The following is a 25,305-nucleotide window of genomic DNA, read 5'->3' on the forward strand; positions in this document are numbered from 1 at the left end:
ACACAGGGTGTCTATACATTCAGTCTCTACCCTTCTCCTGTGAATATTGAACATGCAAAGGACCCTTAACTTCGCGTCTCCGATTGCGGATTTATCCAGCGATTTAATTGACATGATGTAAATATCTAATTTTACATACCTGAATAAAATGACAAGGGTGTACTGCTATATATATGTATTATATGTGTGTTATGTATAATGTAAAGATGCAGATGCACCTTCCTGCAAATAATCCTGCCGGCGTATTCGTTTCTAATTCCAAATTTTATATTTGTGTCACAACTACGCCCTGAGAGTGTCATTGGATTGCTACATGGCCCTTGGTACAATATAACACTATTACTTTGTGTCGTTTAAAATTATAATAGAAATAAAATAAATTGCTGAGCAATTTTGTCAGCGATCTATACAGATACAGTTCTGGTACAGTAACTGTTTTTAATTTGTCTTTATATATGTATGACGTGTAGTTATTGTCCTTAGTATAATTCTGCTTATGTAAATGAATATTGTCGTGTTATAAAATAATAATGAAATAGAATGAGATTTATAGACAACATACTCATTATCGCATGTTGAAAAAATGGAATATTTTCATTATTTTTTAATTGAATTGCATAAGTAAGTATCTTTTCATCCATTAAAAATCAATCACAAATTACTTTTATAATTAACGTAATATAATTAATGCATATAAAAATCAGAATATTGAGAGGTAGATTTATTTCTCTAAATGCGAGGAAAGGTAAGTAACAACTTTTAATATTCATGCGTTAACGTAATTTTAATTAATTTCATAAGTCACGAATTATATGTAAAATATTTCTATAATATTATTAATATATATTTTCTTTCCCAGATGTATTACCTTGGCGTACTTTGTTTGGTTGCGTCAACTGTTGCGCTTCCAACTATTCCGAGTTCTTTGAGTTCTAATGAAATTAATGAAAATAAAGAATTGTATAAAAACAATGTAGAAGTTCACAAAGCTTCATTCTTAACAGGCGAATCTTATACAGAAAATACAGATACAGAGGATTGGATTGAAGAACAAGAAATAGATGAGAATATTATTGACCCAAAACAAGATTCTAAAGAGGTTGAGGATGAAGAAGTAGGGAATGAAGACAAAGAGGCTGAAGAGGCTGAGGCTGAAGAGGCCGAGGCTGAAGAGGCAGAGGCTGAAGAGGCAGAGGCTGAAGAGGCAGAGGCTGAAGAGGCAGAGGCTGAAGAGACAGAGGATGAAAAGGTAGAAGATGAAAAGGTAGTAGATGAAGAGGTAGAAGATGAAGAGGTAGAAGGTGAAGAGGTAGAAGATGAAGAGGTAGAAGATGAAGAGGTAGAAGTTGAAGCGGTAGATGACGAAAAGGACAGAAATAAAGATAAATACGCAAACTTTGAGAAAAGTGTTATCATAAAGTGGAAGATACCAACGTATTTCCTTTTGAATAGATTGATTACTAACATGTCGCCTGAACTTCGTACTCCTTACCCTTATGGTTATCGGCCATTCCGATTTCCGTACGTACAATATCCAGGTTTTATTAAGTACTAATTGTAAAACGAAATGCCCTATTGCTTGGTCGAAATAAAAATCTATTTTTTTTAATTTATCCTTAATTTCTTACACATTATACTTTTGTCACCTGTGCCTTCTATCCATATTGTTTACCGAACATTTTAATTTCCATGCATATTTATAAATCGAAAAGACATACAGCTTAGCAGGAATAAAAATGTACTTGTTTGAATTTGCTTTAATTTCTTTAATATACATACACTTACTGTATCTACATTATTCTAGTTTAATTGGTTGATAGTTCGCAATTAATAGATATACTTTACTGGAATTAACTCCCAAAAGTGATAATATTAAGATAAATAAAAAAGAAAACAAAGAACCAAAATATACTTTACCACTAACCAGAATCTACATTAATTACGGTATATTTTAGTTTTGTATGTTGGTTATGAAGAATCGACATCTCATTAGTAACACTTTTCCATGAATTAAATGTAAAGTACCTGTGTTTGTTTAAATAAAATAATATTTCTATATCCTGAAAAATGATGAAAACTGACTTCACCCTATTTTATCATCTAAATAATATTTGTTTTAATAACGTTTGTATTCAACTGACAAAGTTTGAACTAGTATATCTTATCTAAGTAAAACTAAATGACATTGCTTAGCAGGAATTAAGTTTTTTTTTAATTTCTATATATGTATTTCTTTAATATACACATACACACACGTACTTAATAATATAAGGCAAGTAATTAATAAATGAAATGATTAATACATAAGTCATTTTTTTCTAACACAAGCGAAGATTTAACGTTTAGCGCCTACTTAAATGGAATACTCACGTTATTTGTATGTTCTGCATGCTATTTTCTGACGGGCCTGATTACAAGCTCCATGTTACTTAACGATTTGACTTTTTACTAGGCTAAATAAGTATTAAGATGTGTAAATATGTATGTATATAATTTGTTTCTAATTCTAAATTTTTAATAGAAACTTAAATTATTTTAATAGAAACAGTGATACTAGGCTTCCGTCTCCGCACAAGGCTCTCTTGCGAAGGTCGCAGAGAATCATAGCGGTGAGGATCACCCTTTTAATGGGTACGCCGGCGAGTCCCACATACCCCCCTCATGTGGGGGAAACACGTAAATGTGTTTTTCCAGCGACAAAAAAAAGGCTTCTGTCTCCGCAATGTCAATTTATCCTTCTTTGGGCAAGGTGATCGCTTCTATAGTAAAAATCCTCAAATACTTATTTATACTAGTTTTTTCAATAAATAAAACTTTTATGAATAAGACGTATTACTCGATAATTGTTATATAAAAAGTGTGGAGTAGATGCCAAAAGCAACTGCAGTCAGATATCGAAACATCAAGCAAAATGAGGTAGGATCACGATTAAGTGACCGGTAGATATAGTACTGTTGTGTACATGGCAAAAATAAAAAAAAGTTAAATTTTATTCATTTTCTAACTTAAATATTTAACTGCTTTTTTTGGCTCTCCGGTAAAAGTAGCTTGATGATTGAAAATTGTGAGTTCATTTCTGTTTCATAGTGTCTTTAAAAAGTGTGTTCATTATTTAAAGCTTTGCTTAAAAACCTGATTGTAATCGTTCTTATTGTAATTCATGAGTAAGATTTTATCCGAATCTCCAGCTATTGTGTCACTGCAGTCTCTCCATTGTAGTTTAAATATTTAGAAGCTGTTGTTGACGTAAAGTATAAAAAATAATTATTAATAAATTAATTAAAGTCAAATATATTTAAAAAAAGCACGAATATGCATAAATGTATGTTTTTTTAAAATATCATTATACAATTTGTTAAAATATATTTTCAATATTCTTCTTAAAATATTTTAATGTGTTTTATTTTACTTAGGTAAGAGAGGAAATTATTATTAATAAAATACGACTGTTTTTTTTTATATAAATCAAAACAAAGATTTGTTAAACAAGAAATATTTATTGCAGTCATTATAAATACATCTGTAGTTAATTACCAATATTTTATTTTATCACTAAATGTTGCTAACATTTAGTGTTGTAAATCACAAATTATCATTATTACTAGTATTTAATTACGTGTGTAAAATAAAATGTGATTATAAATAACATTTTATATTTGGTTATCTAGTTAAATAAGTGTTATAAATATTTCCCACTAGTCATAGCAACGAGAAGTCATTAAATTTCTCCTATATTCCATAATATATATATTATAGTAAATAATGACAAATCATTCGCTATAACGCTGCAAGTACTGTCACCACGTTTAGAATAAATACACAAAACAAAATACTTAAATATACGTCTATAAATATATTTTACAAAAACATATACAACTTACTTTGAATTTAAGAATAAAAATGAATTTTGAATGTATTTTAAATACTTTTTATACATTTAAGGATTTTTCCTTACATGGTAAAGCGTAATTACAATATATGCCTACGCATGCTCATTCGTAAGAAAATAACAAATTAAGTCAAGTTCAATGCTCGCTTCGTGCGGCCTTACTACTACTAGTCAAATTCCTTTTTAGTATTTTATTACAAATATCAACATATTACGGTAAATTTTGCGTATGGAAACAGCACCAATAACATCAATATTCATATTTCTAAATGTTTTCGTAACTAAGTAGAGTAGGTAATGTAATTTTTATTCGTCAGTTTCAATTCATGGCACAAGTTATTATAAATTCAATGAATCATTTAGTTTGTTAATAGTTCGATTACATTTTTATTAATTTAGCTTAGCCACATGTCATTCTAAAATAAATTATATTTATTACTTTATAACTATGTAACTACTTTATTACTTACGTAGTAACTTATAAACAATAATATGGCTAAGAGGTTTCGTTCGAAGATCAATCGTTTTGTCTCTAGCAATCACTTTTTTTTAATAAGAATACTATGTGGTAACTACAACACATTGAATATTAGTGCATTAAACTTATTTTGCAGGTCTTGGGTCGTAAGGAGTTGCATCATGGCCAACATATCTATTGTTTTTTCGAATTTGGAACCCTTGTCCAGGGGCTGTATTATAATATATTACTCGACGAATTCCGAAGGGATCTATATATCCAAAACTGCCTGTTCTTTCATCAGCATCTTGGGTTTCTTCTTCATGATATTGCTTAGGAAGGTAGTATCGGAATCCGTTCCTTCTAAATGCGACACCATCATAGCCTGGGAATTGGGGAGTGTAGCCATCGCCGAGGCGCACTTCAGGCTTTTGTCGCCTGGTCCAGTCATTTGCATGTCTATAAGAATTCGGATTGATAACATCAAAACGGCCATTTGGAGAGCTATCACTGGCGTAATATCCGTCTATTGTATTGGTATTAGATAAATCGTAATTATAAGGATTCGACGGTGTAGAATCATCGCTAGCTGTGATTGGAGTGACGGTTGTCTTAAAATCGTATTGCGTCGATGAATCGATAGAGTTAGATGACACGTCAACTTTGGGTGTTGAGGTAGGACGAGAATAAGATAGTGGTGGCGGTGTTATGGATATTTCTGAGGGGTATATATTGTGTATGCTCTGTGTAGAAGAATGAGGAAGAGGGGCTGGAGTTGTCGTACTGAAGCGTGGAGTCCCTCGCGGAGGATGAGGGGCTGGTGCTGGAGTTATGTTGAAACCAGAATCAGTTGGTGCTGTTTTTGCTATTTTAAGAGATTCCTGAAAAATATAATTATTATATGAAAATTATAAAATAAAAAAGCATCTTGTATACAAATAGTTGTATTTATAATAAATTCTTATATTATTGAATATACGTTAAATAATAATTCATACTCCTATTGGTCGATTTTCTCCCACGTAAACTGTTTTGGATTTATAAATTCTGTATCCTTGATCATCTGCGATGTAGTCTTGCAGTCTTAAAAAACCATCAGCGCCCACCCAGCCCGTGGTTCCTGGAAACAAATTTACAAGACATAGTACGGTGATTCACAGATTTTGGCCTCATTGATATGACTTATATGTGACTCCGTGGACGTGGGTATTATTACGACATTTAAGATTAAATCAAGCCCGAATTTAATGTAACGACCGCAATATAGATCCATACACGATAATATTTTATATTCATGTGAACTTATTGAACATACGAAATGTTTCTATAATTAAATGTCCTTGAATGTGACAGTTTCATATTATATTTTAGAAGCTAATAGCTTATTAAAATACACGAATAATAAATATATAAAGAATTAACTTCAAGAGTTGACTAATAACTTAATAACAACTTTAAATATTTCAGATATATTTTATTACAGATATTAACTAAGCTAAGTCGGTAATAATAATACAAAATCAATCGTAAGTTTTAAAATTACTATAATGCCTTGAAATATATGCTGTTAACGTACTATATTATTTAATAGGTGGAAAAGAGCGACCACTGAATTTTGAAGCGGTGGTAATTTGACACCTAAGGTGATTAATTTCTTTAAATGCGCTACTTTTCGGAAGTACCAGCCCGAATGATCTTATTACGTAGCTTATTTATTTAGAAAGGTATAGACTATATAAATTATAGACTGTATATATCACACTATAAGAGTCACGGGGGCGGAGCAGTAACGTTTTACGTAGGGGATACCGCGCGGTTCAGCTAGTTCGATATATTTTGTAAAATGATGATTCAACAGTCCTTGTAAGGTATTACTTGAATAAAGTGTATTTTGATTTAGGGGTACCGCATTTTAACCCAAAGATTCCTCATTTTAAAAAGGGGGAAATTTTAGTGTTAAGAGCACCATTATGCTATCCAATTAAACGTTGGCGGGGGAAAATTCTAGCAGTAAAAATAAATGATGTAATTCTCGTGATACTTATTATCAATTTAAAACAAATATAATCGTATTTAATTTTACTTAATCAAATGTTTTTGATGTTTAATTATTTGTATTGTTTGAGTATTAAAAATCAACTTACCAACTACAGAACCATCTTTGAGTCGTCGCTCCTTACGATATTGGCCGTTGTGCGTTTGGTAAAGGAAATAACGATCGTCATCTTCATCTGTTTGTATATGGAACTGATCGGGATCTTGCTGCGCGCTGTAACTATCTAGAGCAGCTAGTGCGCTGTATACGCACATCTGTAGAATAAAATACGAATGTTTATAAATTAAATGTTATGGGAAATATTTTTTTAATTTTAGCTATAATAATTTAGTAAGGGTCTTACTTATATACTAAATCCTCGTTCTCCTTTTGAGGAGACTTAGAGGTAATTTCAAACATGTGGATAAACAGGTGGCAGAATTTTATCTCACATATGCAGGTTTACCGACGATGTTTTCCTTCACCAACGAAGTTTGAACTTTCAATCTTTTAGATAGATACAAATATTCTAAGTTAGTTTTAGTCTTAGCTTATATATAAATATAATTCTAATATGTTATTTAACTAACGAGTAAAACATTTATATAGTCTTAAATATTTTTTTGCATATACATAAATCATTATATTTTTGTGGGTGCAGTCTTCCCACAATGTGCACTACCCGTAAAATCGGGCTTGTGTGGAAAAACAATGGGTAAGCCACGGCTTAGAGACGCACGGAACCAGCACTTTATTGAACAATGGATACTAAGTAGGTCTCGAAGGTCACCATGAAGCAATGGGATTTAATGGACTTTAATTTAATTACTGAAAAATGAATTATGCTCAATGGAATTTTATCACACCTCTCGTAGTTTTCTCATTACACGAACTCAATAAAATAAATCTTCCATTCGAGTAATATGAAAATACTTATACCTATGCAGGTCAATTACCTTTATTTTAAAATTTACAATAATACAACGATGATAGTATACAAGTTTATAATAAAAAAGAAGATTATGTACGTTGTATTTGATTTATCATTTATTTTTAGAAAATGTGACAGGCAGGAAAAAATGTACAGGAAAATCGGTCTGACTTATATGATACCTACCTATGTGTCAAGGTGTCATTTGCAATTAAAAACATATTGACAACAATTGCTAATAATTATGTATGGTATGCTTTGTTTGTAAAACTATATGTATATCTATTATTATATAAAAACTTAAATCTATCTATTCGTAATGCTTGAATGGTTCCACAAAAAAATTATAAGATGAACATATCGCTTATTTATATGTACGATTAGAATAGAGCTATTAAGTTACAATAACCTATATTTTTCACACGTGGTGGGAACCACCACAAAAATATGGTATGATCAAAATTTCATGATCTTTAAGTCAATTATGTCATGTCCGAAGCTGATCGGTCTAGACCTAGAAAAATGTGCTTTACTAGGATGAAGACGATAGCAGTTGTAATGCCTCAAAATATGAAATATTATTTATATGAATAATTATTTCAACGAAGTTGTAGAAATAAAGACATATATAACAGAGATATATATAATGTAATATACTTAAAGTTAGTACAATATTTTGGTATAGCTATATATATTTATTTAAATATATACATATATCCGAAAATCAAAAATGATTACAAAGCATTACCTTAATCTATTAAACTTTGCATCCAAGGTGAGTAAATGCAGCGATAAAAGTACATTGAAAATTGCTGCGCTAACTTATAAACGTTGCTAAGCGGCTGTTTAGTTAAATACTGATTTCGCTCTTTTTGATATCATTGATTTGATATTCGAAAGAAGAAGACGCAACTTTGTTTAAATAATCACCCGCTAAACAATATTTATATATAAGGCCGATAATTTCCAGAGAATTGATTGGAAATTACTATTGTGTTACATTTTAGCGCTTCAGTAAGTAAAGCAATTTTCAAAATAGGTTAGGTCAGTATGATTAAGTTTCTAACAAACGATTAATCACATACTAGGAAGAAGCTAAGCACAATGCTGATAGATGCGCATACTGTAGCCTTATACATGACTAGTCTCGTAGAATAATAATATAGAGGTGTTCATCAGCATAACATACGAGGTTGGCGTTGTCGTAACCTCGGGAACAGACGTGGGTCGAGAGCTAAGGACCTACGCGGAAACGCACACGCATGTCAGATTAGGTGACAATTTTCAATTGGAAATTGAAACTATTAATACATAAACCACCTTATAGTACATAACTATAATTAAACCTCTCCACCTACAATGTTTCTTTAATTCTATTTTCGTTGTCAAGCGACTAGAATATGGAATTACATGCGAATTCTCGTGACTATATTTGTTCTAAGACGGCTATTAAGATATGCCTAATAGGAATTCAAAATCTAAAAGATCGCATCGCGTTGACCATAAAATCAAATAATGACTCATATATACTCATAGAGCCTTTTTTTCAGATTAGTCAAAAACAAATATGTACGTTTTAATCGTTGTTTGCTTATCAAATATTTTAATTTATCTATTTATTTTTGTTTTAATAAACCTTTTATAAAATAAGTTTGGTTTAAATAAAATTTTCGTTATGGATGATGCCTGCGGCTTTACGTAGACAGATTAATTAAGTTTAATTTTTAAAGAAAATTAATAAGTCAATCGATGAACAACAAACAAACAAACCTCTCTCGTAGGTAACGTAAGACTTTATGTTATATGATTGGCTTAAGATAGTTGCTCATTTATCCTTTAGATGCAAGTCAAAGGAGAAATGTTGTTAGCATTCATGACATTTTTACACGCGGACATGATTTGTACAGTGATTACTTGATGTAAAACCTTTTATACTTTTACCTATAGACATGTAGTGAATGTAATATTCCAACACATAACAGTCATTCAAAAATATTGAGTACTAAAATTGGAACGGAAATCGGATTATATCACGAACTTATTGTTTCGAAACTAACGATATGGACACGCGCCTTGTATCTAACAATTAGTGTTCTATTTAAGGACCTTGTACTTGCTATGTTGTCTTGCGTAATCCTTGCCTTAATTTATTGTATATCACGTTATGACTCACCATAGATGTGGACAATACACAGAAATCAGAATACATGTCGCATTGTAATTAATGTTATGCTAAGAAATACAGAGCAATTGTTAAATGTAGACTGTTCTAGTAAATGATTGGAGTGTTACTTTTAGTGACTTCTACGTCAACTTTAACTAAAGATTAAATTTTAAAGAAGTAAGTTTAAAAACTTACTTCTTTAAAATTTAATCTTTAAAATTTTTAAAGACGTAAATTTAAAAACTTACTTCTTTAATAAGAGATTAAAGAAGTAAGTATATTTATTAACTAACCATTTCAGATATTTGAACATTTCCACAATCTTTTTATTAGCGAGAAACCAGTATGTTTATACATATTGCTTGCTTTGTATGCTTTGTATGTATAGTAAGCTACTATAGAGAAATTATATATACTTTTACTGAATTTAGGTTTTCAATCTCTAATACTTAACATCTGCGCAGGCTATATCATATCTATTTATATCATATATCTTTCCCGAACTTCGGTATATTCTCTAGTCCCTAATCTCATTATCTGATGAGAAGGCAACGCGATACAAACGAAGAGAGATTAGGGGCAACACTTTTAGTTCCAAGACACAAAAGTGTAACAAACAGCCAATAAAGTTTGCAGAACTTTATTGGCCTTAGACAAGAGTCGAATCCTAGACCCGATAATACATGTCGTACAAGGAAGAAATAAAAAAAAAAAACGATTTTATAAATATTTAGTTCATAATCAACCAACGCTCTTTTTATTATATCTTCAATGTCATGATGCGACTTAAGCGATATCAAATAAAATGTAATAGAATTTTAATATACGAGTAGTTACGACTAATCACGATGAAACCCATGAATCAGACATTGCACGACGATGACCATATATGGACATCAAATATACCGATAACTTTACTCCATAAAAGCTACCATTTATGGAGTACATTTTAGATATTTAAACACATTGGTTTAAAGAAAAATTTAATTATTGCAACAACTCTAACTCCGATGTTATTGTTCGACATAATGAACTTATCATATCATATTTTTTCTATATTCAGTATTATAGTACCTCTTAGTGCAGTGCAAGTAATAGCTTCTTAGTTTTTAAGTCAATTATTTATACTTCCGTGTAGGTGTTATGTAAGTTTTTTTGGTGACTTTTTTGCATGTAATGTAGAGACGTAATTATAATATTAGTTTAATTAAAATATTGTTGATGTCATAAATTTTAAGGCTATAGTGAGAATGTTCAGATATGAGATCAGCAGTAAGCGGTGGGCGTGTAATAACTTATCTTGTTAGTTGTAATACTTCTTAGAGGTAGTTCAATAGTTTGTTGCGCGTTTGTATAGTTCCAGATCTATCGGACCATGTCCTTTGTGTTTGTAGGCGCCACCCACGGTTTGTGTGGGCTTGCAAAATGCGCAAATCCGCATTGCACGCACTGTAATAACCTTGGAACTTCAAGTCATGTTTATCAATTGTTATTTACATTAAAAGAGTTATTACATAACTTTGGGAATTTAGAGATTTATAATTGATTGATTGATAATTATAAATTTATTTTTGTAATTGCCTTGACTGTCATAAATAATAGACGATAAAGTAAGATTCAAATAGTGAATGTAATAGATGTTTGTTTTGTTATTTTTGATCTGGATTATGTTACGTTTCATAAGTAAGTATGTACAGTGTATTTTTCCGGAAACATCGAAAGTGATGCGCCATACAACAAGCAGTGGTTCTCACGCGATGAAAGCTGCCTGACGTAATCGTGTGCGCCTCCATGCAAGGTTGCCAACCTTTTACAGATATGCGTAACCTAAATGAAATTACGCGCCTGAGAAAATATATTTAATGACATTATTAAAATGGCCGAATTACGCATTATTGTAGTTAATGCGTAATTTGCTTGCCTTGCCTTGCTGTATAATATTAAATACTGCAGGCGTTATTTTTTTACTAACGGAGTCAAAGTCTTTCGAATAGTGTTAGTCTAGTTTATTAATTTATACAATATATAATTTATATAATTTCTTGAACCATGTGTGTTACTTCAAAATGTTTAATTTTATTGTTTTCAAATTGCTCCTTTTTTTGGAATTTTTCGCCTTTATCTACAGGTTATCATTACAATTTAAAAAATTGATACATTTTTTTTTTACAAATTATATGAACCTTTTATATCCGGTACCATTCCTTGGATATGGGTGTACTCAATATTTTTATTGTATATTTTGATGAATCTATGTGCTATTTTATTATATCTATATGCCCTTTTCACTTAAATTTTGTACTATTGTTTCAAAGATATACTAAGCGTCATTTGTATAAAAACCTTATGTTAAAATATTTATTTCTAAATTAACAGTCTATGTCGATTGATTCGATTGCTGGGTTGAGGCCTTTTCTCCTTTTTGAGGGGACTTATAAGTAATTACATAAATCACTTACATAACACATATATTGATAAAATTAGGGCAAGTTAAAAAAAAAATAAAAAATCTGAATTTCTTAACTCTTAATTGATTTTATTATCGAGTTGTTGGCATATTTAGGTCAATACACAGCCACACCGGATTTATCGAATGCATTTTATTTAATTCTGTTTTTCCGAGAACATATAAAATCGTTCCCAATAGTTAATTTCTTACGACACGTGCAGGTACAAACTGTTTTAATGAATTTGAAAGATAAATTACTCAATATGGAGTTAGAACGGTTACCAAGGAATGCTTGCATCGATATAATTCCATGGTTTGAAACAACTTTGTGTTTGAGATACAAATCACGTGAACGGTCACATGAGAAAATATGCGTGTGCGCATTGTTTGTGACAAATTCAACATGTCCGTTCGGAAGTCAAATACGAAAACACTTGATGTATTGTTACACAATTTTTTGCACATCATACGCTTCGGTATGTGCCGAAATGTACTTTCTAATGGACAAGTAAGAGGATATAATGACGATTAAAAGTATTTTATTACTTCTTATCATCATTTTAAAATAATTATATTAAGAGTAAGACAAATATTTTTTAATAGTGGTTTATTTTTTTGGTAATGGTTATTTGAAATAAACAGAAATGAATTACTCCTTTATCGTGTTTTATGAAGTCTATTTTTTAATATTTTTAACAAGTAAAGTTTGTAGTGAACCTAATGCTTAATATTATCGTCCCCTCTTCTAACTTGAGAATAGAATTAGTATCTCCTAACACTACTATAGTCCTAATACTCCTAACAGCACTGTTATTATATCCGACTCCGCCAAGTCAATACCTTGTCAATAGTCTTGGGCTAAAGTATTGTATAATAAAACAGAATATTGGTCCAATTTACAATTAATAAATTTAATTGTATTTATTCAGTTGGTGAAAAAGAGATTGAAATTGAGATTGAAACAAGTGATTATGTTGCCAGCCATTCCTGGGCTATTCACAGAATTTGTACACCTATTCTTACTCTTCGTAGTCTTAATACTTATAATTACGTTTTTAAAATAAATTATGATATTTCATTTTATATTTCAGTTTTATTTTATATGTTACGCACACGAACGCCTGGCTAAATTCTCACTAAAGTTGAACCAAATATTTTACTTACATTCCACGGCGTATGATGCATAGTATATAGGCTTACACGTATAAGATTTTACGCTTTGATTTGCAAATTGATCATGATCATTTGTATATAGTGCAAATATTATTGAGTGATTTACGAAGCGTAAGTTAGTATATAAAACTTATTTATAATGTAGGTATTATATCATACTTTCGTTCACTTGTTATAATGTTGTTGTGAAATAGGTTTTTACTTACTTACTTAGCATATCTGTTTCTTTTATTATTTTATATAAGTCCAACGGCTAAAATAAAGGCCTACGTTACCGTGTAGAACGTTAACAGTTTATATTTAATTATGCCTAAAAGTATTTTATTTTTATTTTCTTACTTTCCAAAAAAATTTATATTTCCAAAAAAGTATTATATTGCTACAAGTATTTTAAGCTTGAAACTATTATATATTGTTTTTATTATATTTTATATAATTTATTTAAATAAAAAAATTATAATTATTTGACTAACTAATAATTTTTAGCTATAACAATTTATAATAAAACTATTTTACAAAGACTCAACATTTATGTGACCACCGACGCAATATTCTTAAGTATCATACGAAGTGGTTGGTGTATTTCGAAACATTGTATGGAAATATTGTAGTTATTAGTTTTGATTAACGGGAGCTATTAAATTAAAAAAATGTTATTTGATTAGATGGCTATTAGAAATATGTTATTTGAACATCAAACCGAGAATCTGTCGAGAACTACCAGTCTCTTTTGGAATCTCTAAAGGCAATCGGGTTTCCTGTAAACCATCGAGTTCCTTTCCGGTTTCTTAAGTAGTTTCATATGCAATAAGACGTTTAAAGAATGTGAAATCTTACATCCCGTGATGTTAGTTACGGAAATGTACCATGTTGGATCGACTTACGAAGGATGGTTAGTGCCTGCTGCCCACTAACTCGCTTTCACCCACGCAGAAAGATACCACATCACTCGCGGTGAGTCAAACTTTGTCATTTTACGTAAACATTCGTGACCCGCTTAAATGGTTATCGATGCTTAGATAAGGAACTGCTAGAACAATTTCGTTTATATAAGAACATAAGTACCTAATTATATTTATTAGAAGTCTAAAAAAATAACTATAAATCGCTACTCAATAATGTAATCATTTTTATTGTCAAAAGACAAATGTCTTTATTTATTGTGTTATAAGTAAATAGTTCAAATGTTGTAAATTTCCCGTACAAAATGTACGTAACTGAGTAATAAATTGAATCGAATTGTTAATATTTCAATATGAAAAGATTTTTTTTTCTTAATATTTGTTACTGTTTCCAATTGACAATTATACAAATGTTATTCGTAATAGTGTTTCGAGTATTTATTAATGTCGATTAAAGATTGCGATAAAAGCGTAGACAATGTTGGTGAATAAATCAAACGTCGATGGGGAAATATATTTTTGCGATAAATGCTTAATCTTAAAACAGTCTCCTAAATCCATAAATTATTATCAATCTATTTCATCGATCAATATATTTAATAATATTTTCAATTAACAATTGATAACTTGACACTATAAAGTTCTACTTCAAGACGCTTATAATTAATATGACACATTACAAGGTAAGTAAATAATTAAAACGAACAAAATAACAGGCGTGCAAATAAGTGTTTCCTCAAGCATTTATATAATTCATTTAACAAAGAACTGTTGATTTATCTACTATTTTACTTATGTCATATTATTATTATTCTTAATTAAAACTGAAATATTTTTATTGCTTCTCAAGTTCCCAAGAAATTATAAATACAGTATATAATTGTATTCAAATAAAGAATCCAAATTGCTGGTTCTACATTACCATCCTATCAGCCGGGTTTGTTATTTGAAACGCCTTAAATTATGTTAGAGCAATTATTCTTAACGTCACGCGGTACTTCAAATCTTTGGGACACTACGCGCGATACATGGATTAGGTAATCATTTCGAGGTGCTACTGGTTTTTATGATTGATAAGTTCTTTGTGTTCGTTAAATGACATTGATTAAAAAGATTGATATTATGACTTCCAAGTAAAACCTTGAATTACTCAGTCGGACAGATTTTTAGCAAGGTTTAGGAGTATTGTGTTGTTGACAGCGAAGTAACCTTTGTGTCCCGTTACTGATAACATTGTCGAAAAAAAAACATATTTCGTAACTTTTAAGTCTGTATTGTGTGAATAAATTACAGACTACATTACAGAATACCTACAAGTTGTAACTCTCAGAGTACTATTCGGGAAGCTGATACTTAGGTACTCTTTTAATTGGCAAGATATAAACGATAATCACTAAATCCGCTACATTTGACTTGATAAACAAAAAAGTAGTCATCATCATTATTCACTTTTCTTTATCTCATTTATTTGAGGTTGGCGCAGCGTTTTTTTCTTCCATTAATATAGTCTCTAATAATATATTTAGTTAATCTCTGCTTGGTCTTCTTGCACCTCACTTTACACAATCTTCTTCTTGTTTGTGTATGTATAAGTCGAAGCTTGTCATTTTTTATGGTTCTTGGTTTGACGCACAAGATACTGATCATATAACCTTAATACCTACTTTAGTTTTTATTTGAAACAATATAGTCTATCTTTGATTTCTCGTCATATAAACATTTAAAATGATTACTTAACTAATATAATAATATATACACCCATTGAAATTATTATCAAGATAGGTGTTGACTTTTTTCCTTTTTATATTAATTTCAAGTTGTTGATATTTGTAAAAAGACTTTTTGGACATATAACGATATATATGTATCTATTTTTTACTCCTTTTGTGAATGTGTTATATGAAATTAAATGCTATATATTTTTTATATCATACATGAGCACAAGAAATATGATATACATTATATTTTATTTATAAATAAAATCTGTTTTAGTAGTTAGTTTTTACCACGGCATGTGTTTTTTATCTCTCTGACACGAACATAATATATCTGGACTGAACATTGAAATGTGATAATTCGAAAACACATGCCTGTAGGTATTGTGCAATAAAATATCAATGAATACAGACACAATCAATTAGATATTGTTTGGTTTGTGGGCGCATCTAAATTGTAGTTGTCTTCTATCTAGTAGGTATTGAACGTGGGTAATTTTGGCAAAGACCTCGCCTTAATAATCTATTGTGAACCGCGGTTAGGCGTTTAACGATACTATATATTTAACCAAGGTTAATATATAAACAAGCAATTGTTAAATAAAGATTTTTTAATAGTTTGGTTTTAAGTATAAAAGCTATTTCATATTATGTCTGACCGATATCGTATATCCGACACATTTGTCGGGACGTTAAGTGTACTGTAATGAGCTTATATTATGGCAATATTTATATTAGTGGGATGCGATAAATTAATCGTAATATCGGTGGCGGCAAAATTAAACGCACGTTCTGCGTTGATTCTGTTCGGTCGGTATTATTAGCAATTTAGTTTCATATTGCGCTATATATAAGAGTATAAGTACCTATATACGACAATGTGAAGAACAAGAGCCAACATTCACAGTACAGTACAGTAAAAGCCTGTTAATGTCCCGTCCCACAGCTGGGCTAAGGCCTCCTCTCCTTTTTTGAAAAGAAGATTTGGAGCTTATTCCTTATTATTATTATTAGGTTTGGTGGAATACACATGTGGCATAATTTCAATGAAATTAGACATTTGCAGGTTTCCTCACGATGTTTTCCTTCACCGTCAAGCACGAGATGAATTATAAACACAAATTAACCACATGAAAATTTAGTGGTGCTTGCTCGGGTTTGAACCCACGATCATCGGTTAAGATTCACACGTTCTATCCACTAAGCCATCTCGGTCAACTATGTAACTATGGGTCCGTCCGAAATTAACTGGTTATTATTATTAACATCACATAAAAGCAGTCAGTTAAAAAAGATTGTGAAATAAAAAAAACTTTTTTAATTCGATTTAAAGTTATAATATGTTTTAAAATTAATAGCTATATCCTGCTGTCATAAAAAAAATCTTTTTAGTATCGGAGTATCACGGCGGTAAAAAATGCACGTATAAATGACGCAAAGTCAACTAATATAATCAGCAAAAATGCAGCATTTGTTCTATTTATAAATAATATTTTGCGGAATGCAACGGCACCTATACATATATTAAATTACTAGGCGAAAAGGAAACTAGTACAGATTTGGAATAAGTAGTAGTAACTTAAAAATGTTTTTAACTTATAAATATTTACATAGCCTTGATGCCAATTTAGACTTATCTTGTATAAATATTGCTATTTCTGAGGCAGTCGATTGCGAAATGTGACCTGGCGAGTTAATATGGGTGCGTTAGTTATATAATCAAATTCAAGTTAAACTACATATATCATCAAGTTCTGAAGATATGTTTAAGTTTTATAAAATGTTTAATAAAATACATTGTCAGAACAATTAGTATTATATGCGAGTGAGTGAGTGTTTTGCTTAAGTAGGTACAAGTATATATTTACTAAAATGTGAATCAGAGAGGATGTAATACAGATGTCAACATGGTTATAATTGGAGCGTTGCAAATGAAGCACGTCTGCATTGGCAATCTATCTTCTATTTAAGTGAGATATTACGAACAACTGCAAAAAATAGTAAAACGGTGATCCGAGAGCGTTGCTAAGAAATGTACGTAGTGAATATTTTTCTATTTTTATTTATTTCAACAGGTACGCAGACGTTGTGAGCACTCGTATACATATCACTTCCCCCAAAAAATATTTTGGCTGTAAGAATTTAGCCCATGTTTTATGACAAAGTAACAGTAACGGCAGCTGTTTCTTGAATGCTTACACAAGATGTCGGGTTCAGAACCAGATAATCACCACGGACTTTTAATGTGTTTAATTTGTATCTATAATTGATCTCTTGTTCGATGTTTTCATATTGTGACGAAACCTGTATGTGTCGGATGAAATTTGTTCTCATGTATACCCTGCAGTGAAGCAGCGTGATGGAATATACTCTAAACCTTCTCCTTAAAAGGAGATAAGGCTTTGGGATTTCCTGACTGTTACTTTCTTTAACACAGCAAGCAATATCGATTACTTACGTCGTGTACTAATTAAAGAATAATGTTTTGATTAATACGCATATCGCATATATATAAAATTTATTTCTATTAAATGTATTTATTTAATTAATCAAGGCGTTTGTTAAGAATTTAAATATATTGAATAAAAAACATTTTACAAGTGCTAGTTTAATGTTTCACGTGATAATGTTCTGTCACAGAATATTGGCATAAGATTATCCTTTCGTGTGTAACGCCAATCATTCTTTTTATTATTTTGAGTAAACGATCCGGCAGCGATTCGATATCGAAATGGTCGCGAATTAGAGGTTAATAGAATTGAGGAAGTATTTCATTGTCCTATATCTATTATATACTAGTTTTTGTCTGCGGCTTCGCCTGCGTGTGATTGTGTAATGTATAGACAATTACACAATCGTACTCTGTAAATAATGATGCAGCAGACTTCGAGCGTCGGAAATTGTGATAAAAATTAAGTTATATTATTTATGAATTCTAGTATTGTTGAAAATCATAGTTTTTTGCACGGAGTTCTACCAATATATTTGTTGGTCTACCGGCTAGCTTATAAGGCCGTGGACCCTTCACATCACTCCACTTGTGCATCTCCAGATGTCCCGCACAGTTGGCTTTCTGGATAATGGCCGCCTTGGCCAAAACCGGTGAGGATGACGTTATATTTAATCGAGAAATGTTTCGGGATGACCATGGACCTTGAGTAACATTTTTAGATTTTACGAAAGTATGTATATTTTTGCACCGTATATTTTATATAATAACACGGTTCTGTATTATTATTTTCATCAAATTAAACTAAGCTAAATAATTCATAATAATAATTAGTGCTGTAATTATATCGTACATTGTATGTGCGTAATTTTGAATTAATTTAAAAAAATAAATCTAAATAGGTAAAGAACATTGAAGTAATGAACCCTGTTTTGCTTTAAATAATATTATTAATAACAATAATTATGTTATTTTTTGTGTTTTATGATAGTTTAATAATAATGTTCTCCAGACCGATTTTGGCCACGGCGGCCAATCTTAAGAAATATTAGCTAACTACGCAGGAAATATTATAGTACACAAGTGTTTGCGCAAAAAGGTGCACTCTCCATTCCCTAACTCATAATCCGATGGGACGGCAATCCGACACGACCGGAAAGAGTTCAGGCGCAGGGCCAACGGCTTTACGTGCTTTCTGAGGCAAGAGTGTTACCACACTTACAAATTCCAGTCACCGGGCTACTACTGAGAATTTTCTGATAGAAAAACTCAATAACTTTTTATTGGTCCGACCTGGGAATTGAACCCAGGACCTACAACAAGCCTACTACTGCGCCCTGCATCAAGCCACTAGACCAACGAGGCAGTCATTTATATTATTCAATAATAATCTTAATTAAAAATATAATTCAGAATATTAATTTAATTTATTAAATGCTATTTAATGATTTAAATGTTAATTTAAACAAAAATAATTTAATAATAATAATATCCTGGAACATTTTTCACACACGGCCATCTGATTCCAAATTAAGTTTGTACAAAGCTTGTGCTATGGAAACCAGATAACTGATATATTATATATACTACTTTTCTTTTGTAAATACATACTTATATAGATAATTACTACCAGACTCAGGACAAACAGACATGTTCATGCACACAAATGTCTGTCCTGGGTGGGAATCGAACCACAACCTTCGGCGTGAAATGCAAGTATCTACCAACCACGCCAACCAGCTCGTCAATTTTATTTAATACAAATTGATATTACAACAACATAATTAATTTAAAAATAAAGTAGTTGCTCAATTCATAAGGTAATTACGTTCAGCAATTTCCTTTATGGGCTCAATGAAATTTATTTGTAAGCACATTATATAAATATATCATTTTGAAATCAGGTCATAGTAATAAATACCATAGATTCAAGTTTCTTATAAAATTAGTGGGTGTATCCTAATGGGCAGCGTGAGAGTGGCGGACGCAAATAAGGCTAAGTCTGCACTGTAAAATAAGCCCGCGTGATTTTAATTTCCGCAGCTAAATTTCGTATTTCAAATTTCTTAAAGCTAAAAATTATTTGTTGTGTGAAATTCGTAACTGCACACAATACAGTACAATAAATGCGAAAATAGAATAACAAGTTTTTTATTCTCAGTGTCGGCTAGCCCTTAGTTTAGTATACAACTCTAGGCTGGATTTAGGGTTACCACTTCATACATAAAATTTTGAAAAGAAGTGTTTCACTTTATAAAACAGTTAAATTTATTCATATAGTTATTTCTATATTATTTATTCAATAAAAGATTTTACCAGAAATTATTTCTTACTTTGAGGAATATTAATAATAATTAAGTACTAATTGAACTCAATGTTTAATATATTCTTATTTAAAAAATATGTATTTAAATTCTCTACGCGCTATTTAATTTGGCATATTTGTAAAAAAAGACGATAACCTAAAAAACCATTCCACATGCTAATAACCCTGTGCAAAACGGTTGAATATTACGCAATATACGGGTTAGTGGTTCGATAACTTGCTCTACATTCGCTTTGTCTTACTTGCAACTGGCCCCCGGTTACTCGTTTTATTATCTCATATCGAGCGCATTCAAACAGTAAAGGACTTTAGACTATACAAAGCTTTAAACGAAGTTATAATAGACATGTATAAAGCAGAAATATTTATATCGATATGAAATTTAATATTTATAATTCCGGATAAAATTTACCTCATCTAATTTTTACCCTAAATTTTATTGTAACTATATTGAATCATTGCTGTTATGACGTAATATTAAACAATAATGTAGAGGCGGGCGTTTATAAAAGCACCAAGGGCGATCGATACATTTAATAACCATAGGTGTAGTACTCGTTTATCTACGTTTGTATTACCATTGTACTGTTATCACGTAACAATATCATCATATACCATTATTTCATTCTCGTTATGTTAACAATCTCGGCAAGAATGCGCATTGTGTGCCAAACACAGTTGCCACTTCCGAGCGCGGCTGAGAGCATTCGGTGCAAGGTTCCTGTCACACTATTGTTTGAAACAATCGGTTTAGCGATACGACATCGAACATTTAATATTCGACAATAAGGCTACTTTAATATCTATCGATGGTATGAATTGCGGTTAGTTAACCTGCTTCCATGATTCACGTTCAATGTATAACGTGTTCATTCCTTTGGTTCTTTCTCATCAGTACTATTGTTTGTATTATCTATTCAGAGCTTAAGCAAGGCTGCCGTCAAGTGTAGCTACAATACAACACATAGTTACTTATAATAAGATATTTTCAAATGGAAGCAATATATTTTTATTGTTTATTTTGTGGAATTAATATTCAGAAATATAAGAGATAAACTATACGTATTTCATAAAAAAAAAATTTCTAGCGAAACTAAATGTGTTGTGTAAAATACGAATGATTTTTAAATAAATTAATTAATGTGCGTATATCGTGCAATCCAATCGATTTTCGAAAAAGGCAATCTATTAATGGTCTTTTATTTGCAATTTCTGCAACTTTGACATTCACTGTTATATATTAAGAAATAGCCGTTACAAAAGACACTGCAATAGATTTCATACTTAAAACGGACACGGTTCGTATAATAGTTTCTCGTGTGTTAAAATACTTAATTACTTATTAGTTTAATTTATTAATACATTTATAATGTACATTATTTTAACGATTCAAAAGTACTTGTAATAGTGCTTAAAATATGTTCAAGATTATTTTTGATTTAATTTCGATCTATTATCGTTAATATAAGAATGAGACGGGAAAATGGGACTTCTGATAGTATATCACTATATGACCAATATAAGACATACTTAATATATATTATAATAATCACGCTTTATATTATAACATAAAAATAATGTAAGTCCAAATAGTAGAAAAGTTACACTAAAGGATTATTATTTTGGATAAAAATTTGACACTGTACGAAATATTAATATTTCTCCTACCGTCAATAGTCTGATTAACCATGGAAACTATGTTAACGGATTATGTTTGTAATAAATATGGCTCGGCCAAACTTCAAACGGCAACATATCGATACCGGGTATTGCTATGTTGCGGTAGAATAATAGGTGAGTGGGTTGTAATTACCTAAATTGGTTTAATTAATATTTCACTTTATAGTATTTATATGGTATCACTTTTCAATATTAATAATATCAATGTTGTGTATAGTATGCTAGTTACTAATAATGAAGTAATAACTTACTATCAAATCAAATTATATTATGTAATTTACATAAATATATATAAGTAATAGTATGCTTGCGCAATTAAATACTGAATGAAGTTTTGCCTTGCACGTATGTATGCGTGCGGTAGAACTTCGTCCACTTTCACTGCCAGGGCGATTGTATGAAAGTTAATTTTATCTGACTACATGGAACCTTCTTTGAACCAAGTAATCATGATAATAATTATGTATAACAACGTTAATACTTGTGTTTATTTAAAATTCTTAAGTAAACGTTAATGTTATTTTTATTGATTATACAAAATAAACACAAAGCTACTAAGTTTTGATTGACGCCATAGGCTTCTATAAAAAGGTTCTTAAATAATAATTTGTAAGCCAGATAAAGCATTAACGCTGAGAAAGAAACTCACTCTTATAGTTTGGTATCACTATGTTTTGCTTCATGAGCGTAATAAAGTCGTTTGTCTTTAGCCTGATTTCTTTCTAGTCGTGTAAGTTTGCTGTCCCGTCATACTATAAGAATGGAGGAATGGAGGAATGTGCATATGTGCTCCGTTGACTAATCCCCCTTGAAAATGGTGATTACGGCCGAAATCGATCAAGAGGACATCAGTCATCATCATAGTACCTAGTAGAGTACAAATCAATGAAGTTTTTTTTTAAATATGATTCCATAAGTGTATACAAAAACGAAAATTCATTATAAAATACCGTAGTTTAATTAATCTGGATAGTAGTTGTGACGTGATTTTGGCTACAAAAATTAAATCAATACTTTTATTATATGTTACAGTCCAATTATTTATTAAGAAGGCATAAGCGGATTACGTATTGATTATGTAACATTTGATATGCATAATCACTACATCCACCTTAAGTATAAGTTATTCGGTCACATATTTGTAAGCAATCCAAGTCACATAATATATTCATGTTTATGAATAAAATTTCTGACGCCGCTCGCTATGCGTCGTACATACATGGTGCTATAGTTGATAAAATAAGTAAAGTCGTTCAATAAGTTGTAATAAAATATTTATAATATAATTATTTCATTGTCTTCTGAAATTATTATTTTCAAAAGCATTCTCGTTTTCATAGAGCTTATTTTTGGTAAAATAAAGATGAATAAAATAAGAAAGAATTTATTGTTTATCTTTATGAACTTAACCAATCACGTTCATTGTAAACGTTTTTTGAACTACCGGATATTTCTTTGCAGATTTGCTGTTTATTTCCATAATAACATCTGTATACTTTGCCGCCAGGCGGTTCGTATCTTCCAGCCCTACGCGTGTGTTTTATCAAACCGCTATATCCACACCAAGATTCAAAACATACATAGTTTAAAGTAACTAAATAGCCGCCTGTTTTAAGGAGTATTTTATTATCTATTTTAATCATATCTTTAGGTTTAAGTCCATCGGTGTAAGGTACGTAATGATCGAGGACACAGGTGATCCTTTTGTTTTGACTCTGTTCACATATGAACTCCTCCTGCGATAAAACATTGGTTTCGTTCGGCCTCGCCACGTTACCAATATCTACCAATTTGGTGTATGAATCAACTTCGTCCTTCTTATGGCATACTCGCCCACCGTCTGAGTATGCTAAGCAATCTATCAAATAGAATAACTTATTTGGTATATTATTCGATAGGAATAACAACTTATCTATATTTTTATAATAATTATATTTCAAACTCTCGCATTTATATTCGTCAGGCATTTGTAGATAGCAATATTTTATTGGTAATTGGGGCAATGCTATTTGAGTTATGGAATATATTTTTAAAGCTTTGCATTCCTGCGATGAACAGTTATAAAATACTCCATTTTTTGCGCCTGGTAGATAAGGTTCGTGAGATGGAATGTTAATATTAATATTTCTTCTGTGTTTAGGAGCATTAAATGTATTGCATATTTGAAAATTATCCTGTAAAATACGTTAACAAAATTATATACCTACATAGTTAGAACAAATATAAAAAAATCAAGTGACGTAATCGGAAACTATAAATGTATTGGAAAATAATTTGAGGCCTATGCGTTTTTTAATTGAACTAAAAACTAAAGATCGTAATTTACGCGTGATAATTTATATTTTAATCATGCAAACAATTTATATATGATATGATTATATAGCATATGAATTTGTTATGCCAACCATTTGTTTTATTTATGAATCTATAAATAAGGGGAACGTTAAAATAAACTAAGAAATACTTAAAAACTACGATATGACAAATAAATTCTCATCCATGAAATTAAATAGTGTACAAATAAATATTTTAAGCTATAAAAACAAAATAATTAAATACCTCGTTGATAATGCATACTACATCCTTGTTATAAAGCTGAAAATATCATTTCAAAATTATAAAAAAATAAAATTGCTTACTCAGTCAGATATTCAGTGATTTCTATAAGGTAGGATAATTTAACAAAAATCATGTGTTTTTTTGTTTAAAAGCTGTTGTTATCATTAACGTTGATCATTATATTGAATTGGATAATAAGATTGTCTTAATTATTCTGGACTAATATAACGAAAAATAACTTTTTCGATGTACTTTAATTACACAGAAAAATGTACTCGTATACATACATTTTTAAAGTGTTTTGGTGCTACCCAGATGAGTACAGATTAAACACGAAAGAAGGAAAATATTATATAACTTACCGCGTGGACATCTGATATAAAAACAAATTGGAAAGTAATCAAATATAAAAAAGCGAAATTCATGTCTCCGATATTACATAATGTGTGTAAAAAAATTTTCAGTAATAGATAAGGTAGTTGTCGTGTATAATAAAAATAACTTCTGCTTCGCTTCACTGACATTTTATTGGAAAAAAAATTGATTATAAATTTTATTGATTGTGTATATTTTTGT

The 25,305-nt window shown here is 30.5% G+C and overlaps 2 protein-coding genes across 3 annotated transcripts in view; both read right to left on the bottom strand.

Annotated features, from left to right (window-relative positions):
• Positions 1–3,477: 3,477 nt before the first annotated feature.
• The window catches only part of LOC126768299 (uncharacterized), a 30,087-nt gene continuing 8,259 nt past the window's right edge, over positions 3,478–25,305 (bottom strand). For both annotated transcript variants that reach the window (XM_050486310.1, XM_050486311.1), the window contains exons 3-5: positions 6,491–6,656; positions 5,345–5,466; positions 3,478–5,227 (exon numbers count right to left, since the gene is read on the bottom strand). In XM_050486310.1, coding sequence (XP_050342267.1) covers positions 4,493–5,227; positions 5,345–5,466; positions 6,491–6,656 — 1,023 coding nt within the window. In that variant the 3' untranslated portion in view covers positions 3,478–4,492. The remainder of the gene's footprint in view (positions 5,228–5,344; positions 5,467–6,490; positions 6,657–25,305) is intronic.
• LOC126768301 (uncharacterized) lies at positions 23,539–25,237 on the bottom strand. The gene is made up of 3 exons (XM_050486314.1): positions 25,092–25,237; positions 24,730–24,765; positions 23,539–24,344 (listed from the first exon to the last, which is right to left on the bottom strand). The coding sequence occupies exons 1-3, from the start codon at positions 25,152–25,154 to the stop codon at positions 23,568–23,570; spliced, it is 876 nt and encodes a 291-aa protein (XP_050342271.1). The 5' UTR covers positions 25,155–25,237; the 3' UTR covers positions 23,539–23,567.

This window comes from Nymphalis io, chromosome 5 (genome assembly GCF_905147045.1).
Source record: "Nymphalis io chromosome 5, ilAglIoxx1.1, whole genome shotgun sequence".
Taxonomy (NCBI): domain Eukaryota; kingdom Metazoa; phylum Arthropoda; class Insecta; order Lepidoptera; family Nymphalidae; genus Nymphalis; species Nymphalis io.